We start from the raw sequence: 24,918 nt of genomic DNA on the forward strand, positions 1-24,918 counted from the left end.
CTCTTCAACAGAGTACCTCAAATTTTACAGCAGCAAAAGCCACCTACTAGCAAAGATGAGTGACATAAAGGCTGAGCAACTGCAGAAACCAAACATGATGAATAAAACTGGGATTGCAGAAAGGCGGCTTTTCATCACTAATACACCCCAAGTGGATAAATTATGGTGAAAGTCCTAATACATGGAAATTCAGCCACCTGGGAATTCAAACAGTTAGCGGCCAGATCTATTTTTAATCACATTCATCTGCCAGCCCTAACGGCAGAGCAAGAAGGATTTGGCAAAGCCAGATCCTCTGGAACAGAGCAGAACTGACTACAGCCTTCAGAGGTATGACCTTACTGCACTCACCACAGGGTACGTGCCTACAAATCCTGCCGGCTCCCCAGTCCTGGGGCACAGCAACCAGCTTCAGAGAGACACAGGAGTGAGCACAGTTTCAAGCGAAGTACCCCACCCCAATAAACTAGACCTCATCTGTGCCTGATCTATATGAGACACGACACCAAAGCTTCTCCGACAGGAAACAAAGAACAGAATCAGAAATATAAACAACTTCCAGGAATGGTATGTAAGAACAGAATTAAGGCCTCAGTCCACGTGTCACATGTGGCATCAACTTTGGAGGACCCAGCTCTGCAACGTCACTGAGGTTCATGTGCACAACCTCTGCACTGCTACACCAGTACCTACACCTGGTACGAGCTGGCCAACTCAACGCTAGACCAAAGTCTACAGCTGCAGATTCCCAGGCGCTACAGTGTGATTCCAGCCCTTGCAAACATCCACTGCTCATGCCGCGGGGAGTATCCTCAAGCAGGAGCAAGGCGGTGGCCATCCAGCAGCCTGGGCTTCAGCCAGGCCCGGGCTGCAGCTCCAGAGACAGGCAAGATGCCATGGGTTTATCCCTACACTGCTTAGTAGTTCGAGTTTGGGGCGGGGGTGAGGATTTGGGAGAAGAGCAGGCAACTGCCAGTTATCAAGTAAGAAAAACAAGAGTGCTTCACAAATAAGTCTGCAAGGAGAGCTTGGGATGGAAAGTATTACTTAACCGAAACGGGGACATCGCACACGTGTTGTGCTTCAGTCACGCTTAGGAATGACGGGTAACAGAATTACACAGGCAATAACAACCACTGCTTTCCTTCACGTGAGGCACAGAAGAAACATCCTTTCTTACAGTTAGCATGGTGGAAACTTGTCAAGACTCACAAATGTCTGTCGTTTCAATTCCCTCTGAAGGGCTGACCAAAATAAGTGAGCTGCTTGTACAGGAGGCTCTTCTGGAGTTACTCATCTTTTCCACTGAGACAATTCCACACTTGTCTGCAGTGATCTGCATCCCCCCTCTCAACTACATTCCTAACTTTAATTGCCAAACACAGCACATACACTGCCTTCAGTATATATAATTTGATTCATTTTTTATTTTTTAAAAGAAGCAACGGTTCCTAGGACAAACTTGCAAGGCAGCCAGCTGCCTCTTCTCTGAGTTTGTCAGCTCCTCCTGCTCAACCTGGGCTACGCAAGCTGCTCCTCCCAACGCACCACTGGGTGGGTTTTGCTTCCTTCACAGTCTTTTCACTGAGATACAGTACAGAATAAAGCAACCTGTGCAGTCTTAGTCTAAGTGTTCATGCCATTCGGTGCTTATACTGAATTTTGTACCACTCTCTCCTCCCCCCAGAGCACTAAAATGGACTACATTATTTTGTAAGTTCATAAATAAATAAACAGATCTCCAGCAGACAAGAGCATGCTCTGGCCTGTCTTGGATCAATCCAAAACCGTGAAACCACTTCATGGAGCATTTTAACAGAGCCAGCAAACCCTCCAAGGAACACACTGGGTCAATTTTGGCCCAGTGCCCTGCTAGCACTAGGGCTTGCCCACAACCTGTAACTCTGAGCTTGGACCCCCACCAGATGTCCCCACACATGCCTCACTTTATGCAAAAAAAAGGAGTCCCACCAGGGACCCCATCTGGGCTTGCTCAGCGTGCTTAACTTGGAGCATGTGCTTAAGTCGTGGATTGCATCCAATTTGCTTTTTTTTCTTTTTTTTTAATTCATGCTGTAAAGGACTGCTCTGAAAATACAAGTTCTCTTAATTTTTTGTTTTATTTACTTATTTGCAACTCTAAAATACTTTAGGACACCATACAAGTACGTGCTTGCACTTTAAACCCCTACGATCTTTTTATTTGGCACTATTGACAATTAAGAGGTCCTAGAAAATGAGATAGATGCAAGAGTAACAAAGAGTAATGCATGGGATCCATCTAACCTGAACATCACCACCAGCCTCCCCAGACAGCATCTGTTGCACATATCTAACACGTAAGGCCCAGCTGGAGCCCAGCTTATACCTGTCACAACATAAACTGTATCACAGTCGCACAAAGTTTTATTTAAAGGTCGACAATCACCGGAGGCTGAAGAGAGACAAGTGAGGTGATAGATCAACCACTGTTTGGTGTTATGCAACCAAAACACTTTCTTCAGCAGCATCTAGCCGTAAGTAAAGTGGAGACTGAAGTTGTCCTAAATCCCAGCAAAAAAAAAGACCATCATCCAGCAGAGCAAAGCACACGCACTAACAGATGTTGACTGCTGCAACAAGGAATTGCTGCCAGCTCAACTTCTCTGCCTTGATGACTGAAATCCTCAAGCCTCCTGATTCAGCTTGGCTTCAGCTACTGAGGCCACGTGGCCAAGCCATGGCCCCTGGCCCATAGGCAGATGCCAGGTAGCACTCATCCCATGTGGCCATCACACGCCAACAGCGGGGCAGCCCAGACCCTCAGGTACAGTAGGAGGAAAGGGTCAGTGGGGCAACCGAGCAGGGACCACATGGCAGTGTGGGGCTCCCAGCTGTACGCCCATCCCTCTTCCTCCCCAGCAAGGACACAGCTGGCAGCAGAGCCGGGGAGCCTCTGAGCCACCCCAGCCCCTCTTCACCTCTGCAGAGGTGCCACGGGGGGCTTGGGGCACCAGCCCCACAGGGAGCTGGCAGTGGGGCTCAGGCAGGAGGGCTGCCCACCCCACTGCTGGCACTAGGGACATATTTGGGAAATTAAGATGGCCACACTTCTCTGAATGCCATTCTCCCACTGGTTCAAGCATCCACTTAATTTGGGGATTAATTTTGTCAAGCCGTAACCATGAAACAGTCAACACTTCTCTGCATCCATCAGAGTCACTGATGGATACCTAGCATGACCGAAGCACTTTCCTTTCCTAAATAAATGAAGTTCTGCCAAATCTACATCCTACATGTACACAGAGATACAGCTAAAAAATGGCTTGGCAGAGGGGTGAAGAGAGTTGTGAGCAAGTAAGGAACTACTTTTTTTTTTTTTTTTAAGAATCACTTTGGAGAAGCCTATTAAAAAAAAATCTCTTTTGAAAGGCATTGTAATGAATGAAAAGTTTTGCGTGCTTGTCACTCTGCACCTGTACAGGACAGACTTCAAAGCATTTCCTCTCTTTGCTGAGAAGCCACCTAAACTTCTACCTTTCTCTGACATACCATATTTATTTTCATTGCTCAATGTTTATTCCTCTAAAAATCAAAGTAGTAGAGAAACAGATGTGTATGTATCTATTATCAAAACAAAGAACAGGTTAGCTATCTTTGTCATGCTTTCACTCTGTAAGAAAAACACCACCACCTTTCTGTATCCCCCTTTCTCCCTGAGATTATTCCATCCTTCAGTGTCTCCAAAGCTACAGCTTTTTTTCCGTATGCTGGAGTAAGATCTCCAATTACTACAACACAAACTTCACTCAAGTTGATGGCATTTGCTCAGATACAAGCAAGAGTAAAAGCAAGAGTATCCCAAATTTCTTAATGGAAATTAAGAAATGCTCTAGAGAATTTTGCTCAGAAGCAGACAAGGAGAAGTTTACTATTAACATGAGCTACTTTATGCTGCGCTTCTTGAACATCCAACAGCGAACACAATCTTGATCCCAACTCTCCATTTTTGATGGCAGTAACAAGTAGCACTGATGCGAAGGAGTGGAAGAAACAAGTACTGGTTTGTGCACAAGAGGAAAGGAAGAAAAATACATCACACAGCAGTTACATAGTTTACAAAACTGCTTTTTCCTATACAAATTCAGAACATAACCATTTTCTGTAAAGCTTGAAGCAATGTATTTTCATTCAAAGGATACCAGCAAAGTTGAGGTCTGTTCATTTCTACAACTCTTTGCTTTGCATTCAACCAAGACAACATCAGGTTAAGTTTCCCCATAACTTAAGTGGCTGCAAGGTCAGCCATTACTTCGCCAAAACCAGAAGGGTCCCTGTATGTCCCGGCGAGGCTGCCAAGCTGCCCGCATCATCCTTAGGGCACCTTTCCCACCAGGCGCAGGACAGAAGAGGCTGAGCTGGGAACGGGCACGCGAGTGCAGGCACCGCAGCCCCGGTGCCGCTGTTCACCCGCGGCACGCTCAAAGGAGCCATCGCCATTTACTATATTGCATGAATGCCTGCTAGCTATGGGATGAATTATGCATTTGGGGTAGCACCGGTTTCTATTTTCACAGCGCTGAGACAGCCATGTGCAGCTGGAGGACTGAACTCTATTTTCTTCAGAGTAGGAGACTTAAAATAAGTTTGCTGCCTGAGGGTGGGAAAGCGGCTCATGCTATAAAACAAGAACCTTTTCACTTTACTTGAGTTTCTAATTTAATCTAACTGGGGTAATGGGTAGCCAATTTTAAGCGGGTGGTTTGGTTTAAATATTAACTCTGGTGGTACATAAGGCTTCATTCAAAGGGTAAGTTCAGCTGCATAGCGACAGTTTACAAAACAAGTGTAAAGCAGCGGAGAACTGCATTGTAATTACATCCTTAAAAGTTACTTTTAAACCTCAAAGCTTCATACGCTGTGGTCTCTTTAAAAAAAATAAATAAAACCTCACCCAGAACACACTGACTGAAAAGGAAATGAATACAGTATCTAGTGTTCTTTATACAAAATTGCTAAGAAGTGTTGACTTTTTAAAATGGTAAAAGCATATAACTAAATCCATCTCCATAATCCGTGCAGATCATGCTGATGCATGAAACCCCTGAACTGCTAGGCAATAGAAACTTTACATTTGAAAAAGTAAAGTCCCTAACTTGTTTTGATTCCCCAAGGCAATTCTGCAGCAAACTGCCACTTAATGCATCAGCAAAATACCACTTACCAATCATTTATTTTTAAAAGACCCAGCAGCATATCCCAAGCTGTTGTTTGAGGCTAGCCTGCTAGGCCGTCACTGATCATGGTAAAATCAGTTAGACTTCAGGGTGGATCTTTTCTTTTGGTGTGTTTGTACCTAGTCTGTTGTTTCTTAACAAACCAACCAATACAATTCTTTTTAGCTCCCCCTTGTCCTGCCTTTTTCCCCCCCTTGTAAAATACAATGCTTTCATATATAAATGGAGTTTTGCCCTTGCCATCAAACAGCTATAATGCATACAGATGAATTATTGTTTTCCCGTTCTGTAGAAAATCCTGCCGCCTCCACCCTGAACTCTACATGTATTCACATGGCCCACAGTGCCCTGGAAAATGGCATCCATAGTACACCCAGACTTGTCATCCCCTGATACTAAAGCTGAACCAGCAATCCCAAATAGTCTAATGCTTTATTTTAATGCTGCCTTCCCACTTGCCCCTCCACAAAGACTGTCTAGTCCTAAAAAAACACCTGTCAATTCTGGATGCTTAAGCTTCAGAGATGAGTATATTGACATTTAAAAGCGTATTTTAAAAAGAAAAATGTGTTAGGAAGCTCAGCTGTGTGACATGCATAATATCCACCTAAATTCCCAAGGAGAAATCACAGCATCGCTTGAGTAGATGATCCATTTCAATCTTCCCTGCGAAGCAAACGAATTCACATCTCTAAGAGGATTTGTCCTGGAGAACTGGCCCCTTTTTCAGTGCTGGGAAGTGCAAGATATCCACATCTCCATCCAGACTCGGTGACAAGCACTGAAAAGGGACATTTGAACCGCAGGCAAAAAGCAGCAGGTGGGAGAGACGTCACTTAATGTAGAACTGTACAGAGAGGGCAGGAGAGAGATGCCTTCCCAGCTGAAGCTGGCTCCTGGAGAAGCTCATTTATCAGGCATGAATGACTGATATTTAGAAGCTAATAAATATTTATTAGATAAAAGCTAAATAAGTTTTAACAGCTCATAAAAAATATTAGCTAATTTTCATCATGTAAGAGCATTATAACCATATGCACTGTAATGCATAACCCTTAACTTGGTTAATTCATATGCTGAAAGTCCTGAATCACATAGATTTCCAAAGATAAAACCGATAAAATACTTTACTTCGCACATGAGCAGAACAAAGCAGTAACTGATTTGCTGGTGTTGCAATAGGAGCTAGAAATTTCTTATGTTATGCTGAAGTATTGACATAACAGCCATATCGGTTTGTGTATTTTCACATCAGTTCAGATGTGGAATACTGTAAGAGGTATTTGGGTTTTTTCCACCTGAATAATCTGCCACTCTGTCCCGCTTCTCCTAGTGAAAGCGGTCCTCTGCTTTCACAAGAGCAGCTACAGTAGCAGACGCACCTCCACTTCCCCAGATCATCTTTTTGGAGTCCCACAAATAAATCACCTTCGCCCTCACCTCTCACAACGTTACTTGCAACACTATCATGCTTCCGTGACGACGCACCGGTTTGGAGGAGGCGAGCGGCTCAGGAACTGGTAAGACGATGCAACTCCTTTACCTCCTGGCACCTCTGCCGGGAGCGACGGTGCCAGTTACCCGCTCACTCTCCGTCAGTGCTTCACGTGGGTCTTGGGTAGAGTACTACTGACTGTAGTCACATCCTCCACGTAACAAAAGAAAACCAAAACCCAACAAAAACAAAAGCAGAAGGAATCAAAAGTTACAGCAAATGGGTTTTCTTGGGGTTTTTTCCTCCTTTTCAGGGAAAGCTGCCCCTCTTCCATCCGTTGCTGCAGCCGCTTCCAAAGCATGCATAATTTTCTGGAATGGCGTTAGTTGGTTGTGAGCAGTCACAGGATGATTTTCAGCATGTAAAATCATACTGTGGCTCTTCTCTCCTCTTTCCCTGTGTCTCCCTGTCTTTCTCGATGCCCTCCGTACCCACAAGAAATCAGCAGCAGCAGCACAGCATTACTCCATCCCCTCTACCAAATTTTCAGCAGACGAAGGTTTGACATTTTTCATTAATTGAGGGCAGATCCCTCCACATCGGAAATACAAATGCCTAAATAAACTCTGCTAGCAACAGTTTCAGCTGAGAGGTTAAAAATGAACTCGGCTACCTTTTCCTCCAGAGAAAGTGCTGAGACACCACTACTGGAGTTCCGGGCTACTTCATCCCTAACTTGTGCTAATTATACTAGAAATCCAGTGTATTTACTGTGCAGCAATCCAGACTTTTATCATAGAATTAAAAAGTAATTTTAAATTCATGAAATATGAAAAAAAAACCCAACCAGAAATACTTGGATTTGACATCTGTGGTGTTTCCAAGACTGCCTGGAATTACAAACACACTAAGGAAGATACGATGGGACAGATCCATAGATGTTTTCAAAATTAGGCTCCTTACCAAAACACATATTTACTTGTTTGACCATGATGCTGCCAAAAGAGACACACTGTCCTTTCAGAAAATGTCATCCATTTCACAACTTTCCCGAAAATACACTTTCTTATGCTTTTGTGAACACCTTAGCATACAAACACAAGCATCAAAAATACAAGAAAACAAACTAAGAGTCACAAACCGCCAGAGTTTCTTAATCATGGGCTGCTTCTCCCAGCATCAGAAAAAATAAATCGTGCTCTGCTTGGCATGCCAGCATATTATTTAAAATAAGTAGGAAGGCTGAAAGAAAGTCCCCCTTCATCTCCCAAACCCCAAGAGAGAATGAAGGAGTTATTTCCAGAGTATGTACTCAATGCCCATCCAGTGAAGCCTATTCATTTTGGTCAGGCTTCACAAGTTCTGCACCACACCTAATGAACACACTGCCTTCTTCCGATGCCTCTTACACCGCCAGCAGGACAGGATTAAAAATAATTATGGAAAAAGAAAACAAAATAGCCCTAAAAAATTCATATTGGAACACTTCTCCCTTTAATTTCCTTGGTGTTTGTTCCTTCTCCCTTGGAAGAAGCTGCCACCTCATGCAAGAGATCATCCTTAGTTTCAGCCTCTACTTGCATTGTAAGGAAAAAAAACATCAGGAATTTTGAAAACAAAGGCATGTGGGATCTCTGCTGCACTAGTGGGGACTTGGCACACCCCAGCCATCCTTCCTGCGAGGGTTCAGGTTACCCAGTCCCCCTGGGTAAGCCTGGATGCAACCGTGGCTGTTGTGGCCTACGCTGCTTAGTCTTCTGCTCATGGGAGATTTGTTATTGGGGCACCTAGTGCTCCAGACCTTCTAAGAGTAAAAATCACGAGGTAGAAAAGCTGTTTGTCAGATATTCATGCTTCCTCACTACTGAGCAGTTTCTCCGCTTCAAAATGCACGTCTTCCAACACGGTCCCCACACAGCACAGGCTTCACCTAAGTTAGGCATGACTGAGAAAAGATAAAAGGATAAAGTAGGTCCTTTGAAATAACCAAGCAGCTGCAAGCCAGGAAATACAGAGTTCATGCTCTACCAATACCTTAACTCTCACCCCATTTCTTCGCCCTGACGGGAGCTGAGCAACACTGCTCAGCGCGTACTCTCAACTCTGGAAACATTTCACGTCATTGACCACAAATGAAGTGAGACACAGACATGCTTTTCCGTAAGCTGGAGAAGGCTCTGTGGCCAGGGAAAGGGGAGGTTTCCAGTCATGCTGGCAGCCCGGTGGAACAGGAGGGCTGCATGGAGGGAGCTCATGGGGGGGAAGGAGCCTCCTGCAAATCCTGCAGCTGGAGACTGCCCACCTTCCCTCCTGCTGCAGCTCCACCTGCCTCAGGCTTTAATAGCCATCTCTTAAAATGCACTCGGTGAAACTCCTGGTGAACTTTATCAGACCTGTGTGAGTCAAGTTTAATCAAGTTGATTTTCTCAGAGTCCTTTTGCTCCTTGTTCTTGCCTGTCCTAACCAGAAAGGGGATGTGGTAGTCGGCATGAAGCACCTACAGCTACACTTTCTGTACAGTGAGGCTCAGCAATTAGAAGATTATTCTTGCCTTTCCCCGCCACAATTTTTAAATCTCTCATCCCTGTTGTCTTTACAGATTCAAGCTTCCCAGTTCAACCTCTGATGCTGTCTGTTGCAGCAGACCCTTCCGCAGAGGCCTGGGAAAAGGACCCCTCCCTCCTTGAATGAAACCAGGGCTTACAGCCCTCTGACTGCTCCGGGAGCACGGCCCTGGCAATCCAAAAACCAAGCCTAAGACTAGTTTTCTCTGAAGAGGAACCTATTAAGAAAAGACTTTCTACTAGAGGATGATTCCTAAAACTTCAGTCACAATCCCACAATAAAGCCCAGGACTAGTAATTTCTCGTGGTCTTCATTTATCTTATTCTTTCACATAAACCTCTTCCCCACACATGCTTGCCCTTCATCACTGGAAACAAACTGCACCCAAAACCCAGCAAGGTATTTTTGTTTTTTTCTGTAGCTAAGACACCCACAGGAGGTTTTGTTCAAAAATAAAATAAATCAACTAGTATTATTAGAAGGGAGGTATAAATAGAGCTCAGAGAGGACTCATAGCCTGCTCCTCAAACATGCTTCTCCCGAACAGCACATCAATGCTATTTCAAGTAGCACCTCCCATTTTTCACTCCTGAGTATCTCAAGGTGTGTCAGCTTAAATAGCCGAAGAAAGAAATGGTTACTTACGGGCAAGTGTAAATACCTCGGAAAGGATGGGAGGGAGAAAGGGTTGTGTTAACAGGTTGCTCACCATGCAGGGTATGGAGAAGCAAGCATCCAGACAGCAGCTGCTGCACACTTTGCACCCACAGATAATCCCCCCGGGTGCGCTGGAGCCCACCCTTCCTCTCCCCCCCCACCACACTCAGCACCTACAGCGGGTGCACAAGCACCCCAGGGAGAAACCGCTTCCCTCCCTGCGCTGCCTGCCTTGGAAATGTTCATTGGTGCAAGCATACGCCTGTGCTCTCAGGGTAGCAATACTCAACGTTTTCTCCTCTGGTATCCATGGAAAGAGATTAGCGCTCCAATATTTCATTAGCCAACAGTGCTAAGTATTCCACCAACTTGTGGAAAGAGTAAAAGCACTGAGGTTAACGTATTTGGTGAGGCTCTGTCGAAGGGTTTGGGATATTTTGTTTCAGTATAGAATACGGAAAGCAGCTGTCACCTTGATTATCGTGCCCTCAGAAACCTGATACTTCTCCAACTAATCCTAACTTCAGCCGGCTCCCCCTCCCTTTGAGCGAGGGCAGTTACTGATCACTTAAACAGTCAAATGGTGATTCGTGCAAAAGTAAATTTTGAAGTGATGCTGCCGGTCAGAGGAGGAGCACCAGCTTCATCAGCACTTTGCACCCACCATTCCCATCCTTCCCCAGTCTGAGAGGAGAATACAAAGGCTTCCAAGAAAACCTGAAGAGCAGAAATGCCAAGCTGCAAAGTTTGGCTCCACACACTCACTTTCCAAAAACCAAAGGGGATAAGGGATGCAGTGCTCAAATCATCCACGTCTGCTTAAACACTTGGTTCTCATGCTCCAGTGCTGTCAAACAGCCATAGCTGACGAGTCAAAGATGGAGCTAGTATCCCTGATACAGGGACTCTTTTCCACCCCAGACCAGTCACCTCCAGGTTTTTCCTTGAATTATGGTCTGGCCAAGACGTGCCAACAATCCAGCATCTCCTCCCCCCCAGGAGCTCTGCCAGTACTTTGGTCACTCCCAACCATCCCCTCCTCACTCCCCCCTTCTCACAACCGCGAGCTGAGTGAGCAGAAGGATTCCTGAGAGTGGGCAAAGGACCAGAGCAGGCCCAGTTTTTCATCTACCTTTTCTTCTGCTCTTGGATCTTGTACTTGCAACACGAGACTGAAGAGCAGTGCCAATGCTAACAGTTACCTGGCTTGCCTGACAGCAAAAAAGCAGCAGGGAGAAAGAAAAAAAAAAAAAAAATCAGTCTAATGAGGTTGGAAGCACAAGAGATTACAAAGGAAAAGAGCAAATAAAGAACTTAAGATAGAAATTACAATTAAGTGCACTATAGTTACTATGTACTGCACAGCATTGCTCAAAAATACCATTAGCACAAGTCAAAAAACCCACACTGAACAAAAAGCAACATTTCTGGTAGGAAACCGGTAGTCTTACACCACCACTGCGGTAATAATGGCATGAGAAAATGTACAAGTGACAGGTTAGACAGAATTTAAAAGCTCTCAGTTCAGGTTGCTTTGTTTGTTTTTATCTTCTGATAAAAACAGTTTACACCTACGCAGACAATAACATGGAGCACTACCCATCACTGCAGTACGCTCTATCGTAGCACCACTGAAACATAGACTTATTTTCTCCCCATGTTCTTTTGAAGACAAAAGCCCATTAAGACATAATGTCATTACATCTGCTTTGATTTATCCAAAGGAAAGTCAAAGCACTTATGCTATATACTTTAACTGATAAACTTACACAGCTCTGTGGACAATGTTTTATAATTTAATGATTTATTTCCCTAGAAAAGAAAGCAAACTTTTATTTATAAGCTGCTTCACATTTTAGAGATGTTCAACGTAACATGAAGTCTTTACTCATACACTCAGAGCCAGCACTGCACCTCAGGCTTTGCAATTAGTCACAAAAAGACCCAGCAAATAAAAAAAAGTCTTAAGAAAAACTAATTGACAACTGCAAAGCGCAGGAGAAGGGCCCGCCTCTGCTTAATTGAAGGTCATTTCTGTTAAGCTGCATGCTATATTTACCACCTGGCTTGTAACGGCTGCTTTTATTCAAATGCTCTGCAGTAAAATATATGCACGTGTAGGGGAGGAAGACTTTATCATTGAAACCTTCTGCAAGAAATTAGGGGAATGAGGAAGGCTCGCACACTTCCGCAGCGAAATTAGGTCAGGACGCCTTTGAACGGCTCCATCTGAAGGCTGTGCCAGACTTCAGATCAAATACTTTTTAGTGCATTAGACCCAACGGCTTAAGAGATGAACTTCCATACTGCTGATAATTATTACTAGTACCGTGCATTGCTGCCTCCCTCTCCACCTGTGGATAATTATAAATAGCCTACATTTTCCAGTCCCTGACATATGCCACTCGGTTAATAGCACTTCCAAAACCCATCCTTTCTAACCATGGGTCACACATTTCAAATGATGACCACATAACTCCGCAAGGATTGCAAAATTATTACTTGCCCCACACATACTCTTAACTAAACACTCCCTGAATATACATGTATAGCTAAATGACATTAGCATCACGGTAATTAATGATGTGAAGCTGGAAAGTGCCAAGTTGGTGATTCAAATGCAAACCTGTCTCTGCCCTCTGGTGCCTACGTACAGCCCTGAACCATGTGGCCAGGGAGCATCACTGCCACCCGCTCCGTCACCTCCTGCCCTGCTGGAGCACGGCCAGCCCCGGGGCTGATGCTGTCCTCCACACCAGCTCCTGCTCTTAATGGGCTTCAGGGTAATCCCCAAATAAAGCATACTTCAGTAGTCAGGCTGGGAGGGCAAAGGCCAAAGAACTGTCCCCAGATATATAAAGCAGTTAATTATACACCTCTTCCCCACGCAGTCTGATGGCTCACACCTCGAGGAATGGGCAATAGAGCCCACAAGCCCCCACATCCAGTCATGTTTGTGTAAAATTTCATTAATAAATTAATCTGTAAGTTAACTACAACAATGCCAAAACCCCAAAACTGAATGCTTCAAGGAGTAAAAGGGGGTTATATAGCCAAAACAGTAACTCTGGGGTCAAATCCACCTTTTGTGGAGCTTAACAGCGTAACAAGACTGGCGGTAAGAAAATCGAGGCATTCAGAATTTTAAGTCTTTAAAAACTCAGACTTTTCCTGGTTTTTTTTAAGCTCTTAAAATTCACAGCTGAGTTCACTCTAGCAAGCTTGGCTGTTGGGAGGGTTGTTAAGATACACAGAAACATCCACCTCCAGTTTCCTACCGCTCCTTGTTTTGCTCTCCCGTTAGGTGACACTACTAATTGTACAGCTGCTACAGCTAGCTGCCGGAGACTGCTCTAAGGAGGCTTTCCAATTAGATTAGCTGAATTAATAACGAGAGAGCGGGTGAGAGAGAGAGAGAGAAAGAGAGAGAGCACGATTAGCTTTTTCTGTGCATCTCTAGGAAGCCACAGAGAAACCCCCAAAATACTCTCATTAATCCTCCCTTAGGACCCCTTCATCTCTGATCACAAATACAGAAATGCCATGTGAGCTACTCTACTACACGGGAACTGTGCCAGCTCTGACACTCTGTACAGACACAATCTTCATGACAAGGGATCCTGCCTACTTTTTTTGAGACTGACAGCGTGTGCCAGAAGTAGTTTTCTCCTCAGTCTTCCTCAGGTTCCTCAAGTCAAATGCCTCTACATTTAAACCAGTGGAGATAGGATCCTCAGATGTTAATGTGAAACAGCAAGAGGTAACATGGTGAGAAAGTATCACAGAGACTCCTATCTGTGTATTTTAGAAGCACCTCATTTTTTTCCCAAACTAAGATATTTTTCTGTCATGACCGAAAGCTGCCTAATTCTTCCTATGCAGATAGAGAAGGTCAGAAAAACAAAAAATAAAATGATAGGCACGTGACCTTGGTAGCATTACTATATATTCAGAAGCCCAGAAGACTTCTTTAACCCACAGACAAGATTCACGGTTCTCAAAAAAAAGTATCAGGAAACCTTCACCCCTATTAAGTTTATCTGGCTTTTGGTATATGACAATTTATGCCACCAGGCAGAAGACCAATTACTGGTGTACACCAGAAGAGACTTGCCAAGTCACCAGCTCTTGTTTAAGTGGGAGAGATATGGTTAAGAAAGCAGCATTAGTGAAAACACAAAACCCCAAACCAGCCAAGGGTAGAATAAGCTTTTCAGGTTGTGAATCACAGTAAGAACAGGAACAAAAGGAAAGAAAGGTCATTTCCCCTTTCTAATGCCCCACAGTTAGAAAACAGACAAGAAATGGCATTTTCAGCACAGCAATACTATTAAGAGTACTGTCTCAAACCATTTTAGACCCAAAGCTCTTGCGTTATCAGGAGCTCAGAAGTTCCCTCTGTCCAGTGAGCCCCAGCACGGTGGCATGGGCACACCTCTGCCTCCCCACCCCAGCAAAAAGGCTATTTATTACTGAGCCTGAGCCTAGGCAAAGGCACAGAGATCCCCCCTTGCAGAACATAGCCCTGCTCTTCAACAGGGCATGGCTGCTTGGGCTAAACACCACCAGAGAAAAAAGCATTTCCAATAGGCAGCACGACTGGAGACAGCCAGTCATACTCAACTTTAATGCCCTGTACCTGCACACTTTAAGGAGGTAAGTCTGCTTTTAACAGGTGGCCATGGTACCTACTTTCCTCACCCTCAAACCCTGCAGTCAGGCCATTAAGCGGCGATGAGGTATCCAAACATGATTTAATAGGTTGGAGATAAGGCTGTTAAATGTTATCAGTATATTTTTTATAGTCAGTTTTCAGAGTTGCCGCTTCTTCAATGCCCTCATGTCATCCCTCCCCTCTGCACGCCAACAGATGCTCTATGCTGCTCCGCGGGAAGGACCACAGCTCCTACCAGAAGAGCAGAAACCGTCTCATGGTTTGCTATAGGGCCTTCTCACCCACCTCCTGCTCACTGCCAAACTCTCTGGAAACTTCTGGAGACCTCTGCCACGTCTTCACGCAGCAGACAGACGTGTCCACCAAAGCATTTTGGTCAAAAGGGAGGAAAAGGCAAATTCAACTGGCCCAAGCTGCAACACGGACAGACAATTTCAGCTGAGCCAGGAGTCCATTCGGGTCACAACAGCTCTGGTGTGACCTCCCAGCCTGGCCAGGCCAGGTACAGACCTATGCTAACCACTATTCCCAGTTTTTCTCTTTACAACAAAATTTTTCCAACTCATTCACATTTTGCAGCAACGACCACGCATGTCCTCTTACCAGGGCTTTGAGGACAGAGGGAAGGCTGTGCTGGAGAATCAAACCAAAAGCACCTGTGGGAGCTATGGAGGATCAAATCATACTTAGGGTGGAAAACTGTTACGAAATTGCTATATTAAATCACAAGTGGAGAAACAAGAGGAAAACCATTTGTAAAGACCATCTTCTGTTTAAGGCTTTTTTTTCCTAGTAAGTAAGGTCAGAGAAGCTGCTCTTCCCGTCCTAATTCAGGCCAGGAGAATTATTAAGACAATTTTGAGAGCAATTTTGTTCTCTTTATTTAACTGGGAGTCCTCCTCATGTTCTGCAGGGCATTTCTTTTCCTAACACTTGAAAGACACACTGCCTTTCGTAAAAGACACACACACAAAAGTATATAAAATAAAAATATATGTAAAATAGAGATCTATGTAGAATAAAGATTTATGCAAAATATACACACACACACACGCACAAAGTTTAAAAGACCTTCCAAGCTAGAACTGCAACAGCTGCAGAGAGCTCAGTGCTGAATGCTCTGTGGAAGACAGTCTCTATGAACACATAATTTCAAACATACTCCAAGAATTCTTGTTTCATGGCATTTTAGATGTTACATTAAAAAAAATCAGCCTTCACAGATAAAAAATAATCAAAGAGCACATGACTGGAAAATTATAAGCAACTCCACCAAAGACAAGAATTTAGAAAATATACGTTGCACTTCAGTAACTTTTCCTATCTACCTCCAGTACCAGTCATCTTTCTTGTTCTAGCACGGAGAAAGAGATTTGTGAGTTCCACATGCTACAGATGCTTAAGCCACTACTGATCCTAAAGCATTAATCTTCTAACATTGCATGCTGCCACTGCAGCTCTTGAGAACTTTTCACCTTCTTACAATGAGACTTATGCAAGCCAGTTACTAACATAACCAAATTTCACATACCCTGTTCATGGATGCTCCTTCTCCTGGCTGCACGCTTCCATTCACTGTGCTTGCACTGCCACCAGTGGCAAGTACCAAGTGCCCCTGAGCTCCCGACTGGGAGGAGACGCAGTTCCACAGCCAGGACAGGACCTGGATGTTCTGCAGCCCTCCTTCCACAGAAAACTCAGAATCTTGCTTCTCAGCAACATTATTTTATGCACATCCTTGCTGCAGGAATTATACACTATTATTATTTATAGGGCTAAGCCATACCTATTTTTATTTATGCAATGTCACAAATTTATATTCAACAGAAGCTTGGTTTTCGGATGTCCCAATGACGATGCATTTCCATTACTTTGAACGAGCTTCACCCTTCCGCTTTGCTTCCCTTGCAGGTTTCCATTTTAAATAATAAGAACACTATCAATGTCACACCTCCATACCTGCATATTTGAATGCAGAACTGCACAATACTTGAAAGGGATTCAAAAGGAAAGGCTTTGTGGAGGCTTTCACCTGGTAATCAGTTTAAGCGACACATTGATTCTGGGATGTCCACATCCAGAGAGAGCATGGATAAACAACCCAGCAAAGGAAGAATCTGTCTCCTGGACATCTCTCCTCTCCACAGCCTGCAAGATATGCCATGTATTCAAACCCATTATTAGCCTTCCCCTGCAGACCCCAGTGCAAAAAGCAAACAAGACTCAGCTCTTAAAGCCAAAAGAGATCAAGCACACAGGGCTTGGCTGGTCATAGCTGTGCCCTCCAGCTGCTGTGTCCAGCCAGCTGTTCCTGCAGGTACCCCAGAGTCATCATAGCTGGAATTAATGCAGCTCAGCCCAGAGAAAGAGGAAAGCTTGCTTCTACCGACATAACTAATGGAGGGACATGAGCAGACATACCAGAGAGGATCCTGGGGAAGGTAGGAGAGATGGAAGACCTAGTTAGGTTATTCATTCATGTGGCAGCAAGCACACTGAATTTTTCCTTCTCTCTTGAAACATCCTTAGTCTTGAGGCCAGACTGGTCATACACCCGACTGCTCCTCGAGAACTACTTCACCTCCCAGGCTATATAGCTTTAGCAGCACTGTTTCCTACAGCTCTGCGAGACCATTACAGTCACACTTCTGAAATACACTTCAAAAAATAAGGATGGGCCACTTCACACTGATCATTGAAAGGTGACAAGCGACCTCCATTAGTGTGGAAGCACCTCTAGAGAAAATTATGCTTTATTATGGTTAATCAAGCAGGAACAAAACATGTCTGACAACATAATATTTAAATACAGACAATACATTCTGGTTGTTAATCACAATGCTGGTTTCTGAACATTTTGATTCAGTTCCTGCATATACCACGGGCTGTTTGACCTTCTACAAGCCCCTTTGTCTCCTTACCATTAATAGAAGTACAAAGTATGTATTTATCTTCACGCTCACAACTCAAACACAGCCAAACAGTTTTTTATTTGAACTTCCCCAAATCAATTCACCTTTAGAACAAAACAATTTAGTTTAGAAGGGAGATTTCTGAAGAAGTTGTTTATATATAAACTAAGAATAGTGATTTCAGATGGAGTGTCCAACTCAGGCTTTAGTTAAGCACGGCTTACGTGACACACTAATAGCCTATCTACAGACAAGGCCAAGTTCTGCAGATTCATCGCCGCCCTATTAGTCATTATTTCACTTTAAATGAACCCCCTACTTGAGACGTCAACAAAAATGATTTGTTCAGTGCAAAAGAACTTATTGCAAATGGTTGTTAAATGCTATTTTTTCTCCTACTGCAATCAGTTTTCCAATACTTTGAGGATTACATGTATTTTGTATTTCTGCCTAAATATCTAGTATGCTTTTGAAAGCATCCCTCAGGGCTGAGCTAATAAAGAAAACAACATACATACAGAGAACTGTCATTATTACAGGGTCAAACACTAACGCAGTCTTTACTCGAGAGATTGCCAATTATACTTCAATGTGAGCAAGAGAAATCTTGTTCCCAGATCACTGAATAGTGCCATGTAACCTATGAATATATTACTAGTCCTGAAAAGATTATAGATAGCAGTTTATTATCATCCTGTAAGCGTGAACCGAAGATAACCAAACAACAAGCTGTTCGCAGAACAACCTGAAGTAATTCTCTCATACTTGCTACAGCACAGAGAGCAAAACAACTTGAACATGGACCAAATTGCTTGCTCATGACTTGTGCATCCTCTCTCAAATGCGGCAGCACAGAGGGCATCTTTATGACTTACATTCAAGTAGGGTCTTACATGGGGCCTTGAATAAGCTTGCCAGTCTCAATCACAACATTTCTGTTAAAAATCATAGTCAGTCAAATCTATTCAGAAGACAAAAGAGTACTTTTCCATAACCAGACAAGAGCTCTTTGTTCAGCCACTGAGCCTTACTAAAGCTTGTAATTCTTTGCCATAAAGAAAATGTTTAAACTGGTCAATGGCAAAAGTCAATTTGGTGAGATAATGTAATTAATAAATGCCATCCATATGCCTCTGCTTGACGTTTTATAAAGACAATTGGCCATGAAGAGCAGGGCAAAACGGAGAGCTCTGCAAACGACCGGCTGCTCCGCGAGGAGCTCAGCTGCTGCAGGGAGGAACAAGCTCTTCTCCAGGCTCAGGATTCCCTGCCAAAACACCATGCTCCCCACCAAGGACGGCAGGTAGCTCTCCACCATCCCCTCCGGAGGCATTAGAACATAGCTGTGTGTTTGAAGTGGGGCTTTTCATAACTTGCACTTCTGCTAGCCAAGAAATCAGGCTTTGACCTCTGCTAGTTAAGAAATTAGGCCTTGATCTGGTCATCCTGAGATTACACTTACGAATAGGACCACAGAGACTTAGATCCATCAAAACTTCAAACAAACCCAAAGCTTACGGCTCATTCTCCAAAGTCCACCATCTTTATCCCATTAGCTGCAGCAATTGCCTCAAACCTACTACAGAGGTATCATCTGCCCAAGAACACAATCCCAGTACCCGACTTCAAACCCCGAGATATTTGTCCCGACTTGTTCCTGAAGACGAGGCTCTCATCTACTTCCTCGATAAGGATCTAGAGAAAAATGCAGAGAAAACATCTCTGCACTTTAGGCCTGAATATTAACGCAGTTCCAATGCAGACCTCAGGGCTAAGATATTAAAAAGAGAAACTGCTTCAGTGTTTGATCTCGGGTCAAGAATCATCTGTTCTTTAATTTTTAAAAGATAAGCTAACCTGGGAGGGAAACCTATTCCCAGAAAGTGGCTCCTGTTAAGGGGCGGCTTCATTGCAGCACCAGAATCATAATAACCGAGACTGGTGGCAAAACCCAGAGCTCCCCCGAATTTCCAGTGCACGGCAGTGTAGGCAGCTGTTGGATGGGAGCACCCAGATGTTCAGCCAGAGCAAGGGAAGCAGCCATGGCAGATGCTGCTGGCTGATTCCAGGCGCTGCCAAGCCACAAAAAGCAATGGACGGATATTTATTAATTCTACAGTGAGAAGAAAAAGCTCACGTGAGTTGAGGAAGGGTGGAAATAAATCAAGACTAAAAAATTTCCTACCTTTCTTTGGAACTTACTTGGCAATGCAGATTTAACACGCTTAGGAGAGACATGCACAGCATATAAATCTGAAACGCCACCTATCTTCAGCCCTTCTTCTCTCTTCTCCTCTAATTACTATCTCCAAAGTCTAGCTGCATTTTTTAAAAAAAAACAACATTCCTCCTCTCCAACACACTATTAATTTTCCAAATTCCAAAACCAAAATAACCATTAGAAACAAATGCAGGAAAATTACAGCATCGTGTTTCTAATATACTAAATATTTCTGAAAAATATACCAAATATTACCCTCGGATCATCCTTCAATAACTACATTTATGCCAACAAATCAGTGCTCAGACGCTTACAGAAGAACCAGAAAGACCACCCAGTTGATGTTGATGCCCCAGTGCTCTATGTTACTGAAAGCCTAAAAACCAACCCCATACACGCATTGCTGACATGAAGCAAAGTCTCCAGACTCCAGAAACATCACTGAGGAAGAGGAGAGCTGCGATTAACCTTCTGTTAGGAGAGCAGCACTATAACGCAGCGGTACGCAGAACAACCTGCTAGCCAGCAAAGTTTCCCAACACGCGCTTGGGGTTGCAGAGAGGATTAGACCATCACACAAGCTCTAGAAAACCATTTGTCCTGCTGCTGTGAACCAGGATGAAACGGAAAGGTTTACCAGCCTCTTCCGAATGAGAGCTGACAAGTACAGCTGGATGCTTGGCGCTGCTCTCTGGTGCTATTAAAATCAGCAAGAACTGACTCCCGCTATCATCAGGACCGGACCCAATCTTTTAAAAGGCACATCAGGCCTCTCACTTACAGAGTTTGCCTTTTCTTTCCAGCGGTTTCAAGTCGCTGTCTTTCCCTCTCCTAAAAGCAAACCAGGAAACCTTCAAGGTAGCTAAAAAGCGTATTTTTTGCCATTCAGCCAAGCCTGCGTGAATCCCCCATGTCCTTCCAGGCTCGCCGGGGTTACCGGACCCCACTCTAATCTGACGTCTTACTGCACACTGCACTGATGGCAGCAAATCACCCCACAAGCCCTGGCTGTGGTCCACCAGCTTTGATGTGGGCAACGCTTGCCACCACGCGCAAGTTGGCATGGACAGGTCGGGCTGCCCCTCACCCTCTGCATCCCCACCATGTCCTCAAACGGCTGCTCCCCCAGGGGAGCTGGCACGGCGCACCGGAGCGCATCTGCGGTGCGACAGCCCATGTCAGGGCACACAAAGCATGCACCCAGCACCGACAAACCGCTCCCAGGTTCAGTGGCAGGTCTCATTTCCAGTACATTTTTAACACGGCTCTGACATCTACTTGGTCCACCCCAATAAAGGGGTTTGCTGGTTACGTGAAGCGAACACAGGGAACTCACTGCTTTAGGAAACAAAATCTCCTGCTGCCTTCCCCTCCCCTGCTCAAAAAACTCCTGGATAATTTACTTTATCAGAAATGAGAATTTTACCTTACAGCTTTGCCTAGGTAATAATAATACTAAATAGCAGAATCAAACAAAGGAGAAAAATTTAGAGCTGAAACTACCTGACAGTGCTCCGGAGAGCTAGCAGGTTTTATTAAGCATCCATATAAAATTCCTCTTACAACCAGGACAGCCTTCTGCAGAGATGACAGATTTGGCATCTATCTTTTCCCAGAGACCAGTCTACAAAATCCTACTCTAAGGGACCATGTACCTGCTGCCAGACACAGTGAAAGAAAAAAAAAAAAGGGGGAGGGGGGAGAAAAGGAAAAAACCCACCCTCCCTTTACTTTTCCAATCTCTTCACAACTTTCTGGCAGCAGCAAGGGCGCTGCACCAGGGCCAGGCAGGCTCCCCCCCCGCCTTGCTCTCCCCTCTGCCCTCTGAACTGCGCTGCCCCAATATGCCCCGACAACCCACTTCACGCTGCCACAGCATGTTCATCCTAAGGCAAAAAACCATAAAACTTAATACTTTACTAATTACTGTGGCAGTTTAATAGTTACTACACCATCAGAGAACTTCATAATAACAGCATTTCTATAAAATTAAAGTATATTGTACCTCATTAGCCAAGGGTGTTTCTGCAGTGCAGTTATATTTAGCGGAAACAGGAGTCGGTGTTCTACACAACCCTTTTTTAATTAGTCCTTAAGAAAAGTGTTTTGCAATGGTATCCTTAGAAATCCCTAATGATGAGCCAGTTTTCACGAAGGTTGTGACTGGGCTAATTTATGCAATAGCTAGACAACTTCAAAAGTTAACCCAAGCTAGTGACATTATTTAGTTCAGTGGAGCAGCTCATTTTAATTGGATTAAATTGTCACGGTTTTTCAATTTCATACTGAAACCTCAATTTATTATTTCCTAATATTGTCCAAACACTGCAACCGTGTCATTTGCATGCCCCCTTCCCTCAAGACAATCTCAGATCCACCGATGGAAAAGACTAAAACCCTCTGGCCAGCCTTCACCAGCTCCGTGCCGCGAAAGGGTGGGAGCGCTTCGCCGGAGAGTTGCTTTTTCCTGAGGTACCAATCCCGGCAACCGAGTTAATTGCATTAAGCAGAGGTCCCCGGTTAGCAAATACACTTGTGGCGCGGAAAAAGTGTCAACGGCGGCATTATCCCGAGCATCTCGCAGCAAGCCCGTGCGGGAAGGGCTGGCGGGGCCAGCGGCAGGCTCGGACTCCGCGCGGCCGGCACTAGGCAGCGGCGGCTCCGCGGCCGGGACAGGCGGCTGGCCGGCAGGCGCGCTGCGCTGCGCACCCGCGCAAGGAGAGGCGCAGCAGCGCGGCGTACCCGAAGGTTTTGGCGGGTCCCGAGCCGCGCAGCCAAGGGTAGTTACAGCTTTTTCTGCTCTTTTTAGCGACTGGCCGGGGCGGGTTGATTTTGCAAGGAGACGCTCCCGTCTCACCGCCCGCGGAGCCGGGCGGAGGCGGCGTTTTCCTCGGGCGGCCGCTCGGACGCGGCTCCCAGCGCTGGACCGGGACGGGTACAAAGCCCCGCGGGACGGAGCGCCCCGAGGGCTCCCAGACATCACCCCGCGCCGCCGCCGCCCCTCGGGCGCCCCACGGCCTCCGGGCAGCCCCCCCACCTGGAGAAGCAGGGAAAGAGGCACCGGGGGGGCTCCGGAGCCGGCAGGCGGCGGGGTCGTCGCGGCAAACTTCGGGTAAGGCTCGCTGGAGGGCGGCAGGGTGCTCCGCTTGGCTTCGTCGGTTTTAGGGGGTCTTTTTCTTTTTTTTTTTTTGGGGGGGGAGGATCCGGCTGTTTGCAGAGCGCTCAGCTATCAACAGATGCCTCCGCAAATCAGCCCGCTGCCCCGGGGGCTGCGCGCCCCCGACTCGGCAGACGGAGCCGAGGCGGCCGCCCCCGTCCCGTCCCGTCGCGTCCCGTCCCGCCGCGCCGCGCCGCGCGGGGCTGCCGCCCCCCCTCCCCTCCGCCCGCCCCGGCACTCACCGGCTGCCCGGAGGCGCAGGCCACGAAGCTGACGGTGAGCGCTAGCCACACGCCCCGCATTATTCCCGCGGCGGCCGCCTGGGGCCGGGCACAAAGGAGAAACCGAGGGGCGGCGGCGCCCGGGGGGGCGCGGGGCAGGGCCGCGGGCGCCCTCCGGCCCGCCGCGCTCCTTCCGCTCCTCTCCGCGCTCCGCTCCGCCGCTGCCCGGCGGGCCCGATGCTGCGCGGCGCTGGGGCGCCCGGGCTGCAGGCTGCGCGCTGCCGGCTCCGCCGTCCTCCCTCCGCCCCGAGTGCGCGGCGGCAGCGGCGCGGCTCCCAGTTAAACCCCGCAGAAATTCCTGCAGGATTACAACACAGATTGGCAGCTCCCCCAGCCAGTGGAAGGAGGCGGCGCGCCGCCGCCGCCGGCTCTCGCCCCTCGCAAATTCAAGCAACTTTCCCCCCTCCCCTCCTCCTCCTCCTCCTCCTCCTCCTCCTCCTCCTCCTCCGCCCCGGTCTCCCCTCTCTCGTCCTCCCCCCTCCAGTGGAAAACATGAGCAGCGCCGCGGGCCGACCGAGCGAGGGCTGGCCCGGTATAAAAGCGGGGACGTGGAAAGGCTCCCCCTTTTCAAGGGAACTCTGGCCGCTGCCGCGTGTTTTTCGCGCTCTGCCGCCGGATTTCGCATCGCTGCTCCGCGCCACCCTCCCGCGTTAGCCTGGGTGGCAGCATCAAGTGTCGGAAAAAACAGGACTGGGGGGAGTTAAAAATGACGGGGAAGGGGGATATCGCAAAATGCCAGTCCATTTTGGATCCCCACTTGGCTTTCTGCCCCACGGTTCAATTTTTCGGGCTTTTCTCCCTCGGCAAGAAGACTAGAAACTTTTAGGGGCGAGGGGGTGGCAAGCCAGAGAGGGCTGCGATCTGCACCTGGTTACATGGATCCAGGAGCTATGTCTTCAAAATAAATAGTGCAAGAATTGACAGCCCCAAGAATGTGTGCTCCAGAAGCCAAAACAAGAAGTCTTGCTATGACTAGTCCATGGTATTTCTCAACTGGGGAAAATGGTGGTATTGCAGAGCTTAGGAGCCTCAGCCCGATATACTTGCCTATGCCAGCATGTGTCCACTCCTGAACGTGTCCATATATTACATCAGTCGTTGGACATGGGAAAGGAGCAATAACCAGGAAAGCGAAATATATCTGTCTCTCCTGCAGACTACGACTTGTGATTTAATTCAGAAGGCTGCAGGCAGCGTTTTATAGCCCGAGTCAAATGGTCACAAGAACATGATGGTCTCTTTTGTTTTAGCAAAACCTATCCCTCTCAGAGGACCCCGGCCCTGGAGAGGGCAAGAAGAGCCCAGGGAGATCCCCCAGGCAGATGTTTTCCCAGGCAGATGTTTTTCCACACCCTTTGCCTTGCTTGCCCTGTGCTCTGTGGAGCGCTTTGACTGACGGGTGCTGTTGAGATCCCAACCACCTTTGGTTCCCACTCTGGTTGCCTTCCTATCAAAACAGGAATGCCATGTAAGAAAATAAAATAAACTTAATTTGGCACAAGCAATCCCTCACCCCACTCATCACCTTCCCAGCCTCTCCCAGGCAAACACGCATCCCTGGAGATCCCTGTGCGGTGTGGGTGCAGAGGCTGGCTCTGTGCTGAGAAGTGGCAGGACCCTTGTCCCCAGAGGGGTAGGTAACCGTGCCTGGAGCACTCTCGCTGCGCGCGACCCAGTCCCAGGAACGTGATACCTCTCAACAGTTACCACACTTGCTATTTCTAGATCCACTTTCCGGACATGCCGTGTCATTGATTTTTAGGCTGTATTCCCCACTGAAATCTTACCAGATTTTCAAT

The 24,918-nt window shown here is 46.3% G+C and overlaps 1 protein-coding gene across 1 annotated transcript in view; it reads right to left on the reverse strand.

Moving 5' to 3' along the window:
- The window catches only part of SDC2 (syndecan 2), a 61,570-nt gene extending 38,213 nt beyond the window's left edge, over positions 1-23,357 (reverse strand). Inside the window, exon 1 of the mRNA XM_076329376.1 lies at positions 23,081-23,357. Within this exon, the coding sequence (XP_076185491.1) occupies positions 23,081-23,140 (60 nt within the window). The 5' untranslated portion in view covers positions 23,141-23,357. The remainder of the gene's footprint in view (positions 1-23,080) is intronic.
- Positions 23,358-24,918: the final 1,561 nt, after the last annotated feature.

Source organism: Aptenodytes patagonicus, chromosome 2 (genome assembly GCF_965638725.1).
Source record: "Aptenodytes patagonicus chromosome 2, bAptPat1.pri.cur, whole genome shotgun sequence".
Classification (NCBI taxonomy): Eukaryota; Metazoa; Chordata; class Aves; order Sphenisciformes; family Spheniscidae; genus Aptenodytes; species Aptenodytes patagonicus.